Below are 21,428 nucleotides of genomic sequence, written 5' to 3' on the forward strand. Positions count from 1 at the left end.
TGAGTAGAGCAGTGGACGGTGTGAGTAGAGCAGTGGACTGTGTGAGTAGGGCAGTGGATGGTGTCAGTAGGGCAGAGGACGGTGTCAGTAGGGCAGAGGACAGTGTCAGTAGGGCAGAGGACAGTGTCAGTAGGGCAGAGGACAGTGTCAGTAGGGCAGAGGACAGTGTCAGTAGGGCAGAGGACAGTGTCAGTAGGGCAGAGGACAGTGTGAGTAGGGCAGAGATTGGGGTCAGTAGAGCAGTGGACGGTGTCAGTAGGGCAGAGGACAGTGTCAGTAGGGCAGAGGACGGTGTCAGTAGGGCAGAGGACGGTGTCAGTAGGGCAGAGGACGGTGTCAGTAGGGCAGAGGACAGTGTGAGTAGGGCAGAGGACAGTGTGAGTAGGGCAGAGGACTGTGTGAGTAGGGCAGAGGACAGTGTGAGTAGGGCAGAGATTGGGGTCAGTAGAGCAGTGGATGGTGTCAGTAGGGCAGAGGACAGTGTAAGTAGGGCAGAGATTGGGATCAGTAGAGCAGTGGATGGTGTCAGTAGGGCAGAGGACGGTGTCAGTAGGGCAGAGGACGGTGTCAGTAGGGCAGAGGACAGTGTGAGTAGGGCAGAGGACAGTGTGAGTAGGGCAGAGGACAGTGTGAGTAGGGCAGAGATTGGGGTCAGTAGAGCAGTGGATGGTGTCAGTAGGGCAGAGGACAGTGTGAGTAGGGCAGAGCTTGGGATCAGTAGAGCAGTGGATGGTGTCAGTAGGGCAGAGGACGGTGTCAGTAGGGCAGAGGACGGTGTCAGTAGGGCAGAGGACGGTGTCAGTAGGGCAGTGGACGGTGTCAGTAGGGCAGTGGACGGTGTCAGTAGGGCAGTGGACGGTGTCAGTAGGGCAGTGGACGGTGTCAGTAGGGCAGAGGACGGTGTCAGTAGGGCAGAGGACGGTGTCAGTAGGGCAGAGGGCGGTGTCAGTAGGGCAGAGGACGGTGTCAGTAGAGCAGTAACTGCTGCAATTGGTGATGGCGGCTGGGTGGGAGAGAGAGAGTGCATTGTGACCCAGCTGCAGGACATTAGCCCCGCTAGAGTGGGGGAAGAAAGGGGGGGTTTGAATGCTGTCTGGTTGTAGCTGACAGAGGAGAGGGTGGCTTAAAGAGAAGGGGAGGTTGCTGACAGAGAGAGGGGCTGACAGAAGGGGAGGGGGGCTGACAGGGGGGGTTGCTGAGAGAGGAGGGGGGCTGACAGAGGAGGGGAGTTGCTGACAGAGAGGGGGGCTGACAAGGGGGTTGCTGAAAGAGAGGGGGCTGACAGGGGGGTTGCTGACAGAGAGGGGGGCTGATAGAGGGGGGGGGGTTGCTGACAGAGGGAGGTGGATTACAGAGAAGGGCGGGCTGTGAGAGAAAGGGGTGGGTTATAGAGAGGGGCGGGCTGACAGAAGGGGGCTGACAGGGGGGTTGCTGACAGAGAGGGGGGCTGAGAGAGAGGGGGACCGATAGGGGGGGTTGCTGACAGATGGGGGTGGCTTGCAGAGAGGGGCGGGCTGACGGGGGGGTTGCTGACAGAGGGGGGCTGACCGAAGGGGGACTGATAGAGGGTGGCTTACAGAGAAGGGCGGGCTGACAGACTGGGGGGCTGACAGGGGGGTTGCGGATAGAGGGGGGTGGCTTACAGAGAGTGCTGCTGACAGGGGGGGTTTGCTGACAGAGAGGGTTGCTGACAGAGGGGGGCTGACAGGGGGGTTTGCTGACAGAGAGGGTTGCTGACAGAGAGGGGGGGGGGCAACAGGGGGGGTTGCTGACAGAGGGGGGTGGCTTACAGGGAGTGCTGCTGACAGAGGGGGGCTGACAGAGAGGGTTGCTGACAGAGGGGGGGGGGCGACAGGGGGGGTTGCTGACAGAGGGGGGTGGCTTACAGGGAGTGCTGCTGACAGAGAGGGGCTGACAGAGGGGGGGGGGGACAGGGGGGGTTGCTGACAGAGGGGAGTGGCTTACAGGGAGTGCTGCTGACAGAGAGGGGCTGACAAGGGGGTTGCTGACAGAGAGGGGGGCTGATAGAGGGGGGGGTTGCTGACAGAGGGAGGTGGATTACAGAGAAGGGCGGGCTGTGAGAGAAAGGGGTGGGTTATAGAGAGGGGCGGGCTGACAGAAGGGGGCTGACAGGGGGGTTGCTGACAGAGAGGGGGGCTGAGAGAGAGGGGGACCGATAGGGGGGGTTGCTGACAGATGGGGGTGGCTTGCAGAGAGGGGCGGGCTGACGGGGGGGTTGCTGACAGAGGGGGGCTGACCGAAGGGGGACTGATAGAGGGTGGCTTACAGAGAAGGGCGGGCTGACAGAAGGGGCTGACAGGGGGGGTTGCTGACAGACTGGGGGGCTGACAGGGGGGTTGCGGATAGAGGGGGGTGGCTTACAGAGAGTGCTGCTGACAGATGGGGGCTGACAGGGGGGGTTTGCTGACAGAGAGGGTTGCTGACAGAGGGGGGCTGACAGGGGGGTTTGCTGACAGAGAGGGTTGCTGACAGAGAGGGGGGGGGGCGACAGGGGGGGTTGCTGACAGAGGGGGGTGGCTTACAGGGAGTGCTGCTGACAGAGGGGGGCTGACAGAGAGGGTTGCTGACAGAGGGGGGGGCCGACAGGGGGGGTTGCTGACAGAGGGGAGTGGCTTACAGGGAGTGCTGCTGACAGAGAGGGGCTGACAAGGGGGTTGCTGAAAGAGAGGGGGCTGACAGGGGGGTTGCTGACAGAGAGGGGGGCTGATAGAGGGGGGGGGGGGTTGCTGACAGAGGGAGGTGGATTACAGAGAAGGGCGGGCTGTGAGAGAAAGGGGTGGGTTATAGAGAGGGGCGGGCTGACAGAAGGGGGCTGACAGGGGGGTTGCTGACAGAGAGGGGGGCTGAGAGAGAGGGGGACCGATAGGGGGGGTTGCTGACAGATGGGGGTGGCTTACAGAGAAGGGCGGGCTGACAGAAGGGGCTGACAGGGGGGGTTGCTGACAGACTGGGGGGCTGACAGGGGGGTTGCTGACAGAGGGGGGTGGCTTACAGAGAGTGCTGCTGACAGAGGGGGGCTGACAGGGGGGTTTGCTGACAGAGAGGGTTGCTGACAGAGGGAGGGGGGGTTGCTGACAGGGGGGGGTGGCTTACAGGGAGTGCTGCTGACAGAGGGGGGCTGACAGGGGGGTTTGCTGACAGAGGGGGGTGGCTTACAGGGAGTGCTGCTGACAGAGGGGGGCTGACAGAGGGGGGGGGGGCCGACAGGGGGGTTGCTGACAGAGGGGGGTGGCTTACAGGGAGTGCTGCTGACAGAGGGGGGGGCTGACAGGGGGGGTTGCTGACAGAGGGGAGTGGCTTACAGGGAGTGCTGCTGACAGAGAGGGGCGGGCTAACAGACGGCGGGTGGAAGAGCGGATGGCAGAGAGACCTCACCTCAGTCAGGAGAAACACAGCACACCAGGCAGGGAGGCGGGACTATGGGCGGCCGCGATCACCCCCAGTCCAGCCCAGTCCACATGTGACCACTTACCAGCTCCACCAGGCCAATCACAGACCCGAGCGACGCACGCACCTAACACATTCAGCCAGTCATAGGGAGCCCGCTGCCCAGCTTTCAAGCACAAGCAGTATCTGATTCTCCGGAATCGATGTGCCGCTTTAGATGTTGTGGCCACCACAGGACAGTCGAACTGTTGCTATATGTGTCCGGGTTTCAGGCGGGTTGAAACCCGGGCACATGTTTCAAAACCCGGACTGTCCGGGTCAAAACCGGACAGGTGGCAACCCTATCCTACACCTCCACACCCCCTATAGATCAGAGCAGTTTTTTACATTTCTGCTATGGGCCTGTTTATTGGACAATAAGTCTGTCTTTACTTAAAGTGGAGTTCCACCATAAAAAAAAAAAAAAAAAAGAAAAATCATTAAAAGACTCCTTTTAACCTAAAAAAAATAATTTGGAGGAATTATTTTATTTTGTACTTACCAGAAAGGCCCTGTCGCTATGTAATCCTCATAATCTGCCACTTCCTGGTCCGCAGAGCTCTTAGTGACTTCCTCCCTCGCCTGCGCTCCTGGGAAATGATGACACATCATTTCCCAGGAGTCTGTGGGCAGTACTGTGCTCAGCGCTACGGCTGCCATTTGATCGTGCATGCGCGAGATCGAGAGGTGCATGCTGCTTACCCAGCATGCACCTCTCCCAAGCTATTCGAGGGAAGTGATCTTGATTGGGCTTCACATTCCCACATTCAGGATGGCAACAGTCACAAAAGGAGGAAAAAAATATAACAGTAAGAACTTTATATTTTTTAACCGCTTAAGGACCGCCTCACGCCGATGTACGTGGGCACAATGGCATGGCTGGACACAATCACGTACCTGTGCGGTCCCTTTAAGTGCCCAGCCGTGGGTCGCGAGCGTGCCGCCGCTGGCGCCCTCACAAGCCGGTCCTGAGCTCCGTGGCCGCGGGACCCGCGGATCCGATCGCTGCCGGTGTCCCACGATCGGGTCACAGAGCTGAAGAACGAGGAGAGGCAAGTGTAAACAAACCTCTCCCCGTGCTTCCTACTGAGGCTGTCACTGATCGTCTGTTCCCTGTTATAGGGAAAGACGATCAGTGACGTCAGACGCCAAGCAACGCCCCCCTACAGTTAAAAAAAAACACACACTTAACCCCTACACTGCCCCCTAGTGGTTAACCCCATTCACTGCCAGTGAAATTTTTACAGTAATCAGTGCATTTTTAATTGCACTGATTGCTGTATTAATGCCAGTGGTCCCAAAAATGTGTCAAAATTGTCCGATCTGTCTGCCATAATGTCGCAGTCACAATAAAAATCGCTGATCGCCAACATTACTAGTAAAAAAAAAATGATTAATAAAAATGCCATAAAACTATCCCCTATTTTGAAGACACTATAACTTTTGCGCAAACCAATCAATAAACGCTTATTGCGATTTTTTTTTAACCAAAAATATGTAGAAGAATACGTATCGGCCTAAACTGAGGGAAAAAAAATGTTTTTATATATTTTTGGGGGATATTTATCATAGCAAAAAGTAAAAAAATATTGAATTTTTTTCAAAATTGTCGCTCTATTTTTGTTTATAGCGCAAAAAATAAAAAACGCAGAGGTGATCAAATACCACCAAAAGAAAGCTCTATTTGTGGGGAAAAAGGACATCAATTGTTTGGGAGCCACGTCGCACGACCGCGCAATTGTCAGTTAAAGCAACACAGTGCCAAATTGCAAAAAGGGGCCTGGTCCTTTAGCTGGAAAATGGTCCGGGGCTTAAGTGGTTAACAAGCGATTGTGCTCATTATAAAGTCTTTTTGAAATCTCATTAGTAATAATGCTAGGATGCAAAAAAATTAAAAATTGTTTTCGCCGGAACTCCGCTTTAAGAAAACCAAGTAATACATTTCTTTTTTTAAGACAAGCAAGACAATCCATTGACTTATTTTTTGATCAGTGGTAATTAAAATAAATAGTCTCACTGTAGATAAAAGTATACATTTTAATTTATAATTCTTCTTGTTTTAAATGACACATTTAGGGTTAAAATAGGAGGGGAGAAGATGTATCACCTCCTCGCCAATTGTCAAACACCTCAGAAAAGAGATCCAAAACCACTTTTCAGAGGTGCAGGAATTTAGACGCATGTCGGAACCCAGCCTAATTGATTGCTTTCACACTGGAGCGGTGCGCTGGTAGGACCTCATAAAAAGTCCTGCAAGCATGTCAGGAAAGGTTCCACCCGCTGATGACACTATCTGACATCTGGCACGCAGTACTAATGTCCACCAGCAAGTGGCTCCTGGCAGTTTGGAACTGTCAGGGGAGCTTTCGCCTGCTGGTGTTATGTGATCTTTGGGCCGCAGTACTGGCGTCCACCAGCAGGTGGTTCCTGGCAGTATGGAGCCGATATCACCTCCTGCAGTCAGGCATCACCTGAGCCTGATTGCAGGAAATGGTATAAATACCCGGAAAGCTCACACACACACCTTGCCTTAGTGTCGTCCTTGTGCCCTGACCTGAAAGCTCTTATCCTGATCCCTGTACCCTGCACCTGAATTTGTACCTGTTCCTGTATCTCTGTATCCCTGCACTGCAGCCTGATCCCTTCCACCTTCTCCTTGTCGGTCTTGCTCCTTGCCCCTCATTTGCTGATCTCCTGTTTATGACCCCGGCCTGGCTAAAGACTATGATTCTGGTATTCCCTTTTGCTGTATATACTTGTCTGATTATTTTTATTTGTGGGTCTTGTTTGGTATTGGTTTGTCGTGCACTGTGTGATATTGGAGGTGGTTGCATTTATATATTGTTCACTTATCTTAATACTTTTTCACCTACATACGTTTGGGTTACTCTGTTGCAGTCCACACAGCTCTGGTCACACCCGATATGCGACAAAGCTGCATTTTTGAGGCCCTGTAGGAGCGGTGTATATACCACTCCTCAGCGCCCCTCCCCTTTGAAATCACCGGCAGTGCTGGCAAAGCCATTAGCGGGGGTTAAATGTGCCCCGCTAGCGGGCAAAAAATGATGGTAAAGCGCCGCTAAAAAGAGTGGCATTTTACCACCGGCTCCCCCCAATGCCCCAGCGTGAAAGTAGCCTTAATGTCAGTTCACTCCCGCATGCGCGGTAGTGAAATCATCGTAGCTCCAGCCAGTCACACAGGCGGAGTCCGCAGACCCAGAAGGAAGACAGGTGAAAATGGAAGCGACCTCCAGTGGTAAGAGCGCATCACTGGTATACTTAGTTTACATGTAAGTTTTACATAATGTGCTAGTGTTCAGGTCAGAAGAAAAAAAAATAACCCAGTGGTTTACTTCCGCTTTAATTTAAGAGTCTAAATTGACAGAACGCTGAAGATACTATTGTTTTAGAAACAACAGTAGTACATGTATTACCTTCATTGTTGTAGAGGGATCCACTAGGTCACTCTTGAAGTCTTGGTCTTCTGTATGTAATATCAATGGTCTCTCTTTAAAAAAAAAAAAAAAGGAAGAAAATTTACTTTAGGAATCAGGCAGTTCTTGCAATTACTTCTTACCGGAGATTTTTGTACAAAGGTGTATGTGTAGACAGTGGCGTCACTAGGGGGTGGCTACTGGGGCTATAGACCTGAATCTGGAGCCCATAGCCCCGAGTCTCTTACCTGGGCTCCATTTGCTCAGCTGGTGGCCGGGGGGGGGGGGGGGGGACATGACTAGTTAAGGTTATCAGGCATGAATTATTATCTATATTCAGCAGTTCCAACAATTTAATCATTGTCCCAACCTCCACTTCTATACCAATCTGCCAGGCAATGTAATTGTCGGGAACCACAGCACAAAGATTACTCAGGTGGAAAAACTTGTGCCTGATAACATTAACTAGTCATGTTCCTGCCCGGGCAACCAGCTGAGCAGATGGAGCCCAGAGCCCAGGATCACCACAAGCAAGCGTGAGGAAAAAAAATACAGATTACCGACCTTCTGTTTACATCACGTGATCAGCCGTCATTGGCTGACAGCTGATCCTGTGGTAAGGGGCCAGGATTGACCCTTTACTCGGATCTGTGATCAGCCGAGTCTGATAGACTCGATGATCACAGAGCTCACCGCACAAGACCCTCAGGGTCGCGCAGACAGCGTTTTCTCCGGAGGGCGACCATGGATGCCCTCCCGGCAATTAAGGCCTGCGCAGCGTCTTTCGGTTATAGCGTGGGCGGCAAGTAGTTAATACATTGTATTTATGTTTCAGCAGTGTTGTCAATTTTCTTGAGAAATGGTTTGGCTATATCAATTGGATTGAGAAATGTTTTGGCTATATCAATTGGAGGAAATCCATTAAATCTATTTTTTTTAAGTATAATTAAAGGCAAAACGTTTTTTTTTTTTTAGTTTTACACAGAGTGGAGAGGGATTAGAGCCCCCCCCCCCCCCGTTAGGGAGATTCACCCTCTCTATTTGTTTACCATTATCAACTTATCAACGAAAGTGAAAGTAAACAGAAAACCCCAAATTTTGGGTTATCCCCAGAAAAGTAATAGATGGGAACTCTTCCAATGAGGACACTAGTTCTGGTGAGTTTGGGGTCCCCAAGAAATTCCTTTAATTTGCAGAGATTTCCCCTCCCTTCCTGTTTGGCTATGGGACAGGAAGTGAAGGGAAATCTCTGCAATGGGACAGAGATGGCGAAAAAAAAAAATTCTGTCAGGGGTTATAACCCTCCCTTGTTCTATCGCAAAAAAAAAAAAAAGTTTTGCCCATAGTTCTACTTTAAGGTATCAGGGAGGGTATACGGGCCCAAGGGATGGAACAAAAAATGTATTTGTGTTTTTACTTTATAATATTTAGTTATTGGATTTTTTTGCACAGAAAAAAGGCAAAAATAAATAAATATTATAGAGTCACTGGGGTATGTTGACTAAACTATCTCTATTGCTTTCAGCGTTTCAATACGCATTACTGTTCTCTGGTCCACTCCCTTGTGTCACTGGGGTATGTGGACTAAACTATCTCAAATAAATATTATAATTAAAGCAACAGTAGACATTGTTTGTGTACTGTGTTTTATACAACTTTTTGTTTTCACTGTGTATTAGCTTTCTATGAAAAAAAAAATCAGAAAAAAAGCACAAACACAAAAATACAAAGAACATATTGCAAAGCTACCTGGGAAGGTTATAGGGTATTGTAGGTGCTAGGATATTTAGATAAGTGTTAGAACGTGTTGTTGATATGTGAATTTATTTGCCACACTGTAGGCAGTGCAAAAGTAAGAATAGTTTCAGTACGTGTTATTGTATGCATTTGAAGTACTGTATGTGATAAATGTAGCTCAAAATTTAAATAAAATATCTTTCTTTTATAAATGGACTTGAATAAGATGGCGGCAAGGTTTCCATAGCACTTGGTAGGTGTGTAAAAAGAACGTACCTACAACATAGCCTGTTGTCACTTGTCTGGTCTGTGTCCCAGCTTTGGTTGGGGGGGCGCCACTGTCCGTCTGGCTGGTATCCAACAAAACAGCAGCTCAACTGTGTTTGCCCAGAAGACATGTACAGATTGGTTTGTAATAGACTGGGCTACTAGCATCTACTGTGCATGCTTGGTTGCAATGCCATTTTTTCATAGAGCAGATTCTAAATGTCTACCGCACCTCCACAACCTGTGCTAGCTGGCAGTTGCTGCAGCCTTTTCATACCATCATCACTACAGCCATTGGTCTTTGTGGTTCCCTCATCTCTGTAGCCACTCTTCTCTGTGCCTTCCACTCCATCCATGGGCCTTGTTGCCCACAACCTTCTTCAACCCTATGGTCACTGCTTGGTGGTGCATTTCTCCCATTTCTGCCTATCAAAGCTGCACAACACCCTTAACCAGCACTAGCACTGTCTCTGTCATATTACCAGGGTCCCCTCCCTCCCTATTATGACCTTGTATCTGTCCTGCCACCCTACTTCCCTTCTAGCACCCTAAATCCTCTCCACCCCATCTTCATCTCCTGGCATAATGCCCTCCCCCTTCTTAATTCCATCGTTCCATTTCATCAGTACCCCCTCCTCCTGTCATTCTATACTCTTCTGTAATCTTGTACCCCTCTCCACCTCTGCAGACCATCTGCACCTCCCTTTAGTCTCCCTTCCCGAGCCGCCTATCTTGCCTGCACACCCTATTTTCTCAGCACCCACCACGCCTGCAACTCCCCTTCTCGTGATACCCATAGAATTCCACACCTCTACTTTTATCATCCGCCACACCTACAGCCCCCCTTATTCTCTTAGCAACCATCATGCTTGCAGCACCCAGTGTGTTCACAGCTCCCCCTTCTCTCAGCAACAACCATGTGACACACTTTTAGCATCCTTACTCTCAGCACCCAGCATGTCACATCCCTTCTTCTTTTACCACTCACTATGCCTTTAGCTCCCATTCTCTTTAGCAACCACTATACCTACAACACCCATTGAGCCTGCCATTCCCCTTCTCTCAGTCCCACTGCACTGCAGCTCCCCTTTCCTTTCAGTGTTTCATACTCGGCTTCACCCCATCATAACAGAGGATAAAACTAGGGATGCCCCGAAATTTTGGCGGTCTAAAAAAACTGCAGAAAATTGTGTTTTTGGCACATTGCGGAAAGGAAAATATTGCCGATAATGGAGCCGAAACGGGGTGGGGCAATGGGGTGGGGCAGGCAATTCAAACACAGCTACATGACACACAGAGATCGCTGCTCTGATCCAGGCACCGTTAGGCTGCATGACAGGTACTGGTGAAGCTGCATCCACAGACACAGGCATGCTGCATATGATGGGTACTGGCAGGCTGCATCTGATGGGCACAGCCAGGCTGCATATGATGGGCACTCACAGGCTGCATGACAGGCAGGCTTCATCTGATGGGCACAGGCAGGCTGCACCTGACGGGGAACTGGCAGGCTACATCTGATGGGCACAGGCAGGCTGCATCTGACAGACACTGGTGAGGCTGCTCTGATGGACACTGGTGAGGCTGCATTGATCTCTTGTATCATGTCTGCAGTCTCTGATCATCTCCTGTACTATGTGTGCAGTCTCTGCCCATCTCCTGTACTATGTCTGCAGTCTCTGACCATCTCCTGTACTATGTCTGCAGTCTCTGACTATCTCCTATACTAAGTCTGCAGTCTCTGACCGTCTCCTGTACTATGCCTGTAGTCTCTGTCCATCTCCTGTATCATATCTGCAGTCTCTGATCATCTCCTGTATAAGATGGTTTGAGACTGTGGACATGATACAAGAGATGGTTAGAGACTACAGACTGCATTTTTCTTGAGCTTTTTCTTGCACTAAAGGTGCGAATAATGGCCAACAATAAATTCATATTAATTTAAATTGATGATATTAATTAAAAAGTTGAATATAATACAATTGTATATAAAAGTATAAATATTTTTTTTAAAAACTATAATTTTCTTGATTTCTGTATTTTTTTTCTGGCCTAGTGCATCCTTCATTTTCAGTTTTGGCACCAAAATTTATATTCGGTGCACCCCTAGATAAAACACTCCCATTCCATAGCCCCCATCTCTACTTGATATTGAATTAACTTTTTACATTTTATTACCTTGTGTTTGTGTGTCTTTTTTTTTTTTTCTTCAGAAATTGTGGTTAAGACTTCTTAATGTTTACTAAAGTTTTGTGTATCAGTATTGCTTGGACCTTGGATAATGGGTAGACCCCTGAAAGCTTGTCCTAAAAATATAACTGCTAGTGCAAATAATCATCTTAGAAATGATTAACTAGCATGTCATGGATATAACTCCTTATATCATGAGGATTACCCATATTGTTCCACAGTGCAGCCAAGACGACGCAGATCCTCAAAGCAGGGAACTGATTCTGAGATCTTAGTTAGTAATCTTGTTTCCAGTATTCTCAGAGTTCGGTTTGTAGAGATAGCTGAGCACAGATCATCGCAGCACGATAATGTTGTGTGACAATAGTCAAATCTTGTGGGAAAAACAGGAAATGTAGACTGTGATATTTAAAAAGAAAGTATGTAAATGATACAAAAACTAGACAAAAAGATGTAAAGCCTCCAAAGAAGATACAAAACACCAACATCTGTAGAGGTGATAAAGTTATATTTCACTGGGCTTATTTGCTCCCTTTATAATATAATTATCACCTACATACATGGTTCGAATCTTGACCGGTTTAGTAGGAACCGATCGAGATTTAAACTGTGTATGGGCAGGCTGAATGTACCAAGTTGATCGATCAGCTTGGTAACAACCAGCATGCCAAGGTTCTACTTGTGATCATAACTAGAGGCTGCTTTAGCTTCTAGCAATAATCACTGTCTTCTCCTGGTGGGGACGGCTTTCTCCACCCTCCCGCCGGGAGAAGACAGTGGCCCAGTAGAAGAGATTCCTGCATCAACACTCTCTGTGTTAATGGGGGAATCAAGCTAATTTCTTTCCTGCAACCTGTAGCTTCATGTAAGGCCAGCCTAAAACCCATATACAAAAGGTTTATTCCAGAGCCCTGAAGATTACTATATCATGTAAAGTATAATTCTCACCTCAGCTCCTGCAGGGTACAGTCTGGGTGTTTCAGTCCCTCACAGATAAGTTTTATTCCAGAGTCCTCTAGAAAATTCATTGATATATTCAGTTTGGTGAGAGATCGATTTGCAATAAGGACAGATCGGAGGTCATCGCAGCTCAAGGGAGTCAAACCACAACTTTCAATGCTGCAGGGGACAGAAAAACAGTATTTTCTGTACAGTGCCACTCATCTGTCTGAAATTATTATTATACAGGATTTATATATCGCCAACAGTTTACGCAGTGCTTTACAATATAAAAAGGAGACAATACAGTTATAATAATAAAATATAAGAGGATTAAAATTCTCACAATGGAATTTAATTATACAATCCAGCAAGTTCTTTTATAGTTTAGCTAATAGTATAATTCTCACCTCAGCTCCTGTAGGGTACAGCCTGGATCTCTGAGTCCCTCACACAGAATTTTAATCCCAGAGTCCTTCAAACTATTTGTTGATAAATCCAGACTGGTGAGAGATCGGTTTGTGATTAGAAGAGAGCGGAGGTCATCACAGCACAAAGGAGTCAATTTACACTGCCAGATTCTGCAGAGGCAAAACAAATGCAGTGAACTGCAAGCAATTGTAGCAGATTACTATATCATAACCTCAGATGTCTAATGCTGCGTACACACGGTCGGATTTTCTGATGGGAAATGTTGGATGTGAGCTTGTTGGCGGAAAGTCAGAACATGTGTATGCTCCATCAAACATCTGTTGTCGGACTTTCCACCAACAAATGTTTGCTAGTGGGTTCTCAAATTCTCCGCCAACAAAATTTTGTTGTCGAACTTTCCGATCGTGTGTACACAAGTCAGTCGCACAAAAGTTCATGCATGCTCAGAAGCAGAAGCGACCGGTCCTGTAAACTAGCGTTCAGAATGGAAAATTAACATTCATGACGTGGCAACTTAGGAAATCTCCAAATGCAGCTCACTGTAATAATGAAGCTACTTTGCTGGTGATACTGATGGAGTTATTGCAAACAAATTTTCAAAGGCTTTTTTTTTCAAGTGATATCAAGAATAATAATAATAATAATAATAATAATAATAATAGCGCTAAATGAAAAACACAAAAAGAAAAGCTGAAAAAAAAGAGCTGAAAAACCACGTAGTACGTCACTACATTCATAATTGTTGGCCAACATTTGTGTGACCGTGTATATGCAAGACAAGTTGGAGCTAGCAACCTTCGAACAAAATTCCACGGTTTTGTTGTCGGAAAGTCCGATCATGTGTACAGGGCATTAGAGTCCTGCAGATTATTCTGAATGGTACAGCAAGATTATCTGGAACCCGCACAAAAAATATATATATATATATATATATACATACAGGTGCATCTCATAAAATTAGAATATCATCAAAAAGTTACTATATTTCAATAATTCTATTCAAAGTGAAACTCATATATTTTATATAGATGCGTTACACACAGAGGGGGTTATTTACGAAAAGGCAAATCCACTTTGCACTGCAAGTGCACTTGGAAGTGTAGTCGCTCATCCAATCATGTGCAAGCTAAAATGCTGTTTTTTATTTTCCTTGCATGTCCCCCTCGGATCTACAGCGACTGCACTTCCAAGTGCACTTTCAGTGCAAAGTGGATTTTCCTTTAGTAAATAACCCCCACAAAGATATATTTCAAGCATTTCTTTCTTTTAATTTTGATGATTATGGCTTACAGCTAGTAAAAACCCCAAATTCAGTATTTCAGAAAATTCGAATATTACATAAGACCAATAAAAAAGATTTTTTTAACCACTTAAGGACTGAGCCTATTTCTGAGATTTGGTGTTTACAAGTCAAAAACTGTTTTTCTTGATCATACATCACGGGACACAGGAGCTTCATTACATAGTGGGTTATATAGGCACCTCTGGTGATTGGACACTGGTTGACCCAATTAAAGAGAATTCCTCCCCTATATAACCCCTCCCATTAGGGAGGCACCTCAGTTTTTTCGCCAGTGTCTGGTCGATGGTCACGTAAAACTTAGCTCTATGCGGGTCCCGGCGTGGGCCGAAGGGCTACAACAAACCGGATCCATACCTCGGGCCGATAATTGACTCCCAAGATGGTATGGTACCCGGGCCTCGTCTGCCGAAGACACGAGGTTTTGCCTGTAAGTCCTCTCCATTGGAAGACTGGACTCTGGGACAACCAGACTTGGGGTACTGTTTACTCAGGGCGCCCGTAAGTTTCTGGCAGAGTTTTTTTACAAGGCCCAGGTAGGAGGATCTTTTCGTAAGAACCCCAGATACGCCTGAAGGTTGGCTAACAATACCCGCCGTGATGGGTGAAGGCTGGAATTGGTCTGAAATCAGCAATTCCTGCGGCGGGGAACAGGTATGGGAAGTCATCCTATATATTTAATATATGAATGGATTTCTTCATTGTGAGTAGTTGTATGTCTTACCTGGTTTCCACCACTTGAGGGAGTAAGAGCAAGCCTGATGCATACTTACATGCCTTTCAAACAAACACGCTCAGTGAAATGCCTGGTTCTCCCAGCTATTCACGTTTCCTTGCAGTCCCTGCCACAATATAAGTAAAAAAGGGGTCCCACGCAGGGTCACTCCTTTTGGGTTCCCCTTCCCCCCCCCCGGATCCCGCGGTCCTCGTGCACGCGCGCCGGGCGCGCTCCCGGCCTAATAGGGAAAGGGGGGGGGGTGTGGTTGCCAGCTGTGCACAATCAAGTGCTCCAGACTGCAATGCAGGCGCCAAAACGGCCGTTTTTAAAAGCCCAGAGCGTCAGGGGACTGTAAGGTGAGACACAGGAGCTGTGGGCTGTAAGCATCCGTGGGATTGGATCCAGGCGAACCTTAAGACACCTACTCGGCATCATATTGTGCAGTTAAGCTTATATTGATTTATTGTGAGACTTTAAGCACAACAAAGTGATTGCATTTTACACTAGTAACTCTGCTTTGTAGCTCAGTACTATGTCTCCTCGTAAGAGGGTTTCAGGGGCAGGTAACAAAAGCACTGGCAGGTCACCGCCTGGGTCCAGGGGTTCCAAGAGTGCATGCAGATTACCATCCCCCTCTGCAAGAGTGGAGCCTGCATCTCAAGACGAGTCAGTGCCCCTTTCAGGCTTTGCAGCCTCTCCAAATGTCGCAGCCCCGGTCTATGTCACTGAGGACTCCCTTAGGGCTTCATTGGAGAGTTTTGAAGGGAGGATAATGAATTTTATTTCTGCTTCCCTAAAAGATAGCAAGAAAAGGGGTAGATCCCCTCCCTCTGCTGAAATCCCTCTCTCAGACAGCTGCTCTGAAAATGAGGAGAGATCCCTATCTTTGGAAAGGGATCATGAGCAGTCGGATCAGTCAGAGGATGAGGAGTCAGTCCCCTCCTCCCAGGCACTCAGAAAGCAGGTGCAGTATTACACTGAATTGGTGCGTACCACGTTCAGAATGCCAGCTGCTGAAGTCGCCACATCCTCTGTCTCTTCCCTGGGAGTCAGGAAAGCCCCACAGACTGCTTGTTCCTTCCCAATTCATCCTTTAATGGCTGACTTGATGTATAAGGACTGGGGACATCCCGATAAACTGTTTACTCCTCCCAAGAGGTTTTCTATGTATTATCCCGTGGAGGAAAGTTTCACCAAGAAATGGGGGGCCCCATCTGTGGATGCGGCTATCTCTTGTGTGAATAAAAACCTAACTTGTCCTTTGGATAATGCACAGGTATTTAAGGATCCAGCTGACAAAAGGCTGGAAACCTTGTTAAAAGCCTCCTTTTCCATGGCTGGCGCTGTGGTGCAACCTACAGTCGCAGCCGTGGGGTTGTGTCAGTTCCTTAAGGAACAGGTTAAACAGATGTTTGAACTCCTTCCTAATGAGGAAGTAGAGAAATATGCAGAGATGCCTCATATCTTATGTTTCATAATTGATGCGATTTTGGATTCTGTCCAACAAGCATCACGTTTATCCCTCATGTTGGTACACATGCGTAGGGCTCTATGGCTAAAAAATTGGGCTGCTGAGATGTCATGCAAGAAGCATTTGGCTGGGTTCCCATTTAAAGGGGAACGGTTGTTTGGAGAGGAATTAGATAAATTCGTCCAAAATATTTCGGGAGGTAAATCTACACTCCTTCCAGTCAAGAAGAGTAAACGTCCTTCATTCAGGCGTACTCTCTCTCCCGAGGCGTCAAGCTCTAAACAGTGGCGACGGCCTTCTCAGCCCTCCTCGGCTGGAAAGCCTCAGGGCCGAGCCCAGGGACAGAAGAAGACTTGGGGGCGGAAGCCTGCCAAGCAGACCTCCAAGACATCCTTGTGAAGGGGCGCCCCCGCTCGGCCGAGTGGGGGGAAGGCTCCTGCGGTTTGCAGGCGCCTGGCGGGAAGAGATTCAGGACAAATGGGTGATCTCTTCAGTGTCTCTGGGCTACAAGCTAGAGTTTCAGGAGATTCCACCTTCCCGTTTTCTAAGGTCAAGGATCCCCAGGGATCCGATAAAGCAGAAACCGCTATTTCTGGCCTTAGATCAATTACTATCCCAGGGTGTGATAGTAGAAGTGAGCCCGAAAGATCAGGGCTCAGGTTTCTATTCGAATCTCTTCACCGTTCCAAAACCAAACGGAAGTGTCAGACCTATCTTGGATCTGAGAGACTTAAACCGGTTTCTACACATCCAGACCTTCCGGATGCAGTCAATACGCACTGTGGTCTCCTCCCTGCAAGGAGGAGAATTCATGGCATCAATAGATATCAAAGACGCATATCTCCATGTGCCAATATTTCCCGCACACCAGAAGTTTCTGAGGTTCGCGGTAGAGCAGCGCCATTTTCAATTTGTGGCCCTGCCGTTCGGCCTAGCCACGGCCCCTCGAGTCTTCACGAAGATTCTAGACCCTCTCTTAGCAATCTTAAGAGTTCAGGGCATAGCCGTCATGGCTTACCTAGACGACTTGCTTCTCGTAGAGAGAACTGCAACATGCCTAAGTCGCAGCGTCACCAAAACGCTAGAACATCTGGGCCGCCTAGGTTGGATTATAAACCTAGAAAAGTCGTCTTTACAACCGACCACCAGGTTGGATTACCTGGGTCTAATTATCGACACCACTCTAGGCAGGGTGTTCCTTCCAAAGCCAAAGGCCTTGGCCATTGGAGATCTAGTGCGCCTGATTCTGGGCAGAAGATCTTCCTCCATTCGGTTGTACATGAGACTGTTGGGAAAGATGGTCGCCTCTTTCGAGGCCGTTCCATTCGCCCAGTTCCACTCAAGGCCCCTGCAAAGATGCATCCTTGCGATTTGGAACAGGAAGCCCCAATCCCTGGATCTTCCTATGCGTTTATCCCCTCGGGCACGCAAAGGTCTTGTCTGGTGGTTACAGACCAAAAATTTGCTGAAGGGCAAAACCTTTCTTCCCCTCTCATGGAAGATTGTCACCACGGATGCCAGCCTGACAGGCTGGGGAGCCGTGTTGCAGGAAACATGCTCGCAGGGAAAATGGTCTGCGACCGAAAGTCTGCTGCCCATAAATATCTTGGAGATTCGGGCAGTTTACATGGCACTCAGAGAGTGGTCTCACAGACTGCGAGGTTTCCCAGTTCGGATTCAGTCCGACAATGCCACCGCAGTGGCTTACATCAATCACCAGGGCGGTACCAGAAGTCTGGTGGCCCAAAAGGAGGTGAATCGCATACTTGTCTGGGCAGAAGAGCATGTTCCGTGCCTCTCTGCAGTCTTCATCCCAGGAGTGGAGAATTGGCAGGCAGATTATCTCAGCCGCCAGCAGTTGTGCCCAGGAGAATGGGCTCTGCACCCCGATGTGTTTCAAGACATATGTCACAAGTGGGGCACTCCAGACGTGGATCTGTTTGCGTCCAGATTCAACAAGAAACTGGACAACTTTGTGTCAAGGACAAGAGATGCACTTGCTCAGGGGTCAGATGCTCTGACAGTTCCCTGGGATCAGTACAATCTGATCTATGCCTTCCCCCCGAGCCCGCTGTTATCGAGGTTCTTGGGAAGGGTCAAGAGGGAGACGAAGCCGGTCCTTCTAGTGGCCGCGGCTTGGCCCAGGCGACCATGGTTCGCAGAAATCATGAAGTTGGCAGTGGGCAGGCCATGGACCCTCCCTCTCCGGCCAGATCTGCTCTCACAGGGTCCAATTTACCACCCTGCTTTACGTAGTCTGAATTTGACGGTCTGGCTGCTAAGACCCACATTTTGAGAGGCCGTGGTCTTTCGGGGCCAGTCCTCTCCACTCTGGTCAATGCCAGAAAACCGGCCTCCAGGCGTATCTATTACAAGATCTGGAGGGCATATGTTTCCTGGTGTGAACCCAGGAGATGGCATCCTAGAAGGTATGTCATTAGCAGAATCTTGGCCTTTCTCCAATCAGGCCTTGAAATGAATTTGGCCATAAGCACCATCAAGGTGCAGATTTCGGCCCTATCGGTCTTTTTCAAAGATCGCTTGCATCACATTCCCTAGTACGGGCTTTTATCCAGGGGGCTATGCGGATGAGACCGCCAGTCAAACCTCCGGTATGCCCTTGGGATCTGAATTTGGTTCTCTCGGCCTTAGAAGCCCAACCATTTGAACCTCTGCATCTGGCTTCTTTAACTCTCCTGACAAAGAAGCTGGTGTTCCTAGTAGCCATATCCACGGCTAGAAGGGTATCAGAATTGGCAGCTCTTTCCTGTAAAGAGCCCTATTTAATTATCCATAAGGACCGAGTGGTCATGCGTACAACGGGTCCTTTCTACCTAAGGTAGTTTCAGGTTTTCACCTGAATCAGGATGTAATCCTACCATCCTTTTTTCCAAACCCTCAGTCCACAGAGGAAGAATCCTTACACACTTTAGATGTGGTTAGAGCAATCAGTCTTTATCTTCAAGCAACTGCTCAGATAAGGAAAACTGACTGTTTATTTATTCTGCCAGAAGGCCCTAAAAGGGGTCAGGCAGCGTCAAAGTCCACTCTCTCGAGGTGGATCAGACAGGTTATTTCTCAGGCCTATGACTTAAAGGGGAAGATTCCTCCTTTTCAGGTGAAAGCGCACTCTACTAGGGCGGTAAGTGCTTCTTGGGCAGTGCATCACCAGGCCTCCCTGGCTCAGATCTGTAAGGCTGCGACTTGGTCATCAGTCCACACATTCACCAGATTCTATCAGGTGGATGTCAGAGGGCAGGAGGATATCGCCTTTGGGCGTAGTGTTCTGCAGGCTGCAGTTTAGGTCCTCAGGTCCCTGGCGGTCTTGAATTATGATCTGTGTCTCCCTCCCCTCAACCTGAGCATTGCTATGGGACATCCCACTATGTAATGAAGCTCCTGTGTCCCGTGATGTATGATCAAGAAAATAGGATTTTTATATACAGCTTACCTGTAAAATCCTTTTCTTGAGAGTACATCACGGGACACAGGGCTCCCGCCCCTCTTGGGTTTTACGTGGTTTCTTATTGCTTTGCTACAAAACTGAGGTGCCTCTCTAATGGGAGGGGTTATATAGGGGAGGAATTCTCTTTAATTGGGTCAACCAGTGTCCAATCACCAGAGGTGCCTATATAACCCACTATGTAATGAAGCTCCTGTGTCCCGTGATGTACTCTCAAGAAAAGGATTTTACAGGTAAGCTGTATATAAAAATCCTATTTTTTTTTCTAGAAAACTACTTAGAACACACACAAACACACACACACACACACACATATTTATTTATTTATTTATTTCTAACACCCTAGAGAATAAAATGGCGATCATTGAAATACATTCTTTTGCAGCGTATTTGCGCAGCGGTCTTACAAGTGCACTTTTTGGGGAAAAAACACACTTTTTTTGAATGAAAAAATAAGACAACAGTAAAGTTAGGCCAATTTTTTTTTTATATTGTGAAAGATAATGTTGCGCTGAGTAAATTAATACCAACATCTCACGCTTCAAAATTGTGCCTGCTCGTAGAATGGTGACAAACTTTTAGCCTTAAAAATCTCCATAGGCAATGTGTAGTTTGAACACCATTTTTTATATGCAGGTGATATGCAGGTGATGCTCACATATGCGTTTACTTCTGCACACGAGCTTGGCAGGACTTTTAAAAAATAATTTTTTCTTATTTATTTTACCTTTTTGTTTTTTATTTTTACTCTGTTCTTTTAAAAAAAATAATTGTGTCACTTTTATTCCAAAACAAGGAATGTGAACATCCCTTGTAATAGAAAAAAAGCATGACAGGACCTCCTTAATATGAGATCTGGGGTAAAAAAAACCTCAGATCTCATATTTACACTAAAATGCAACAATAAAAAAAAAAAAAAAATGTAATTTGAATGTCTCTTTAAGAGCTATGGGTGGAAGTGACGTTCTGACGTCGCTTCCGCCCTGCAATGGTATGGAGACGGATGGGGGCCATCTTCCCCTCATTCATCTCCATACCACACACAGATGTCACTTTTATCTGAAAGCGGACCACCCGCTGAAGAAAAGGATACAGAGGTTATGGCAGCAGCTAGCTGCAATAACAACGATATCCCTCTTCAATGTACCGACTTATAACAACAGCTGAAAAACTATACTGAAAAGTATGTCCATGAGCCCCTCCTTTTTGCCCTGTCACTGGAACCCTTTCTCTGTACCGTGCGTAGAAACCCAGATATTAATGGGATAAAAGTGTGAAATACCCAACATAAAATATATGCGGATGATATGCTCTTTTCCCTTACGAATCCTGTGATATCCCTCCCAAACCTCTTTAGGGAATTTGATAGGTACGGGGGCCTCTCCAATCTTCAAATACATTTTCTAAAATCAGAAGCGATGGGAGTCATAAGTGACCACAGTCACTTATGGTACAACTACAGTCGAATTTTAAGCTGAAATGGAATAACACGGCCCTAACTTATTTAGGCACAATTATCTCTTCACACATCTCCAAGGTGTTTGACCTTATTTTCCCTCCACCTCTTATGCCACGTACACAGGATCAGACTATCTGGCGGACTTAGTCCAGAAGAGGTCCACCGGACTTTCCGAAGGAGCGGACCTGCCCACACACGACCGGACTTTTCCAGCGGGCTAGGTCTGGCAGACATCGTACCCCATACTCATTCACATAGGGTAGGGGGCCGGAAACTGGGGGCTCCCGGATTCTGATAAGCCCCCCGTCCGCAGACCACAACAACCAACGGCCAGGGTTGTCAGGAAGAGGCCCTTGTCCTCATCAACATGGGGAAAAGGTGCTCTGGGGTAGGGGGGCCGCATCTCCCCCCCTTCCCCAAAGCACTCACCCATGTGAGGGCACGCAAGTTGGTACGGCTCAGGAGGGGGGCGCTCGCTTGTCCCCACCCCTGACTGGCTGCGTGCTCGGATAAGGGTCTACTATTGACTTTGGGGGGGACCCCCACGCCGTTTTTTCGGCGTAGGACTTCC

General features: G+C 47.9%; 2 protein-coding genes across 7 annotated transcripts in view; one reads left to right on the forward strand and one right to left on the reverse strand.

Annotated features, from left to right (window-relative positions):
- The window catches only part of LOC143956162 (uncharacterized), a 713,750-nt gene that overhangs the window by 573,698 nt on the left and 118,624 nt on the right, over positions 1-21,428 (forward strand). The gene's annotated exons all lie outside the window — the stretch shown is intronic.
- The window catches only part of LOC143956174 (NACHT, LRR and PYD domains-containing protein 3-like), a 72,132-nt gene that overhangs the window by 683 nt on the left and 50,021 nt on the right, over positions 1-21,428 (reverse strand). For 4 of the 6 annotated variants that reach the window (XM_077466319.1, XM_077466323.1, XM_077466321.1 and 1 more), the window contains 4 exons: positions 12,425-12,595; positions 12,024-12,194; positions 11,281-11,448; positions 6,882-6,955 (listed from right to left, as the gene is read on the reverse strand). In XM_077466319.1, the coding sequence (XP_077322445.1) occupies positions 6,910-6,955; positions 11,281-11,448; positions 12,024-12,194; positions 12,425-12,595 (556 nt within the window). In that variant the 3' untranslated portion in view covers positions 6,882-6,909. The remainder of the gene's footprint in view (positions 1-6,881; positions 6,956-11,280; positions 11,449-12,023; positions 12,195-12,424; positions 12,596-21,428) is intronic. The other 2 variants (XM_077466322.1, XM_077466320.1) reach the window with 1 other exon arrangement.

The sequence above is a fragment of the Lithobates pipiens genome, unplaced genomic scaffold (genome assembly GCF_037356315.1).
Source record: "Lithobates pipiens isolate NorthernLeopardFrog02 unplaced genomic scaffold, aLitPip1_a1.2 Scaffold_35, whole genome shotgun sequence".
In the NCBI taxonomy this organism is placed as follows: Eukaryota; Metazoa; Chordata; class Amphibia; order Anura; family Ranidae; genus Lithobates; species Lithobates pipiens.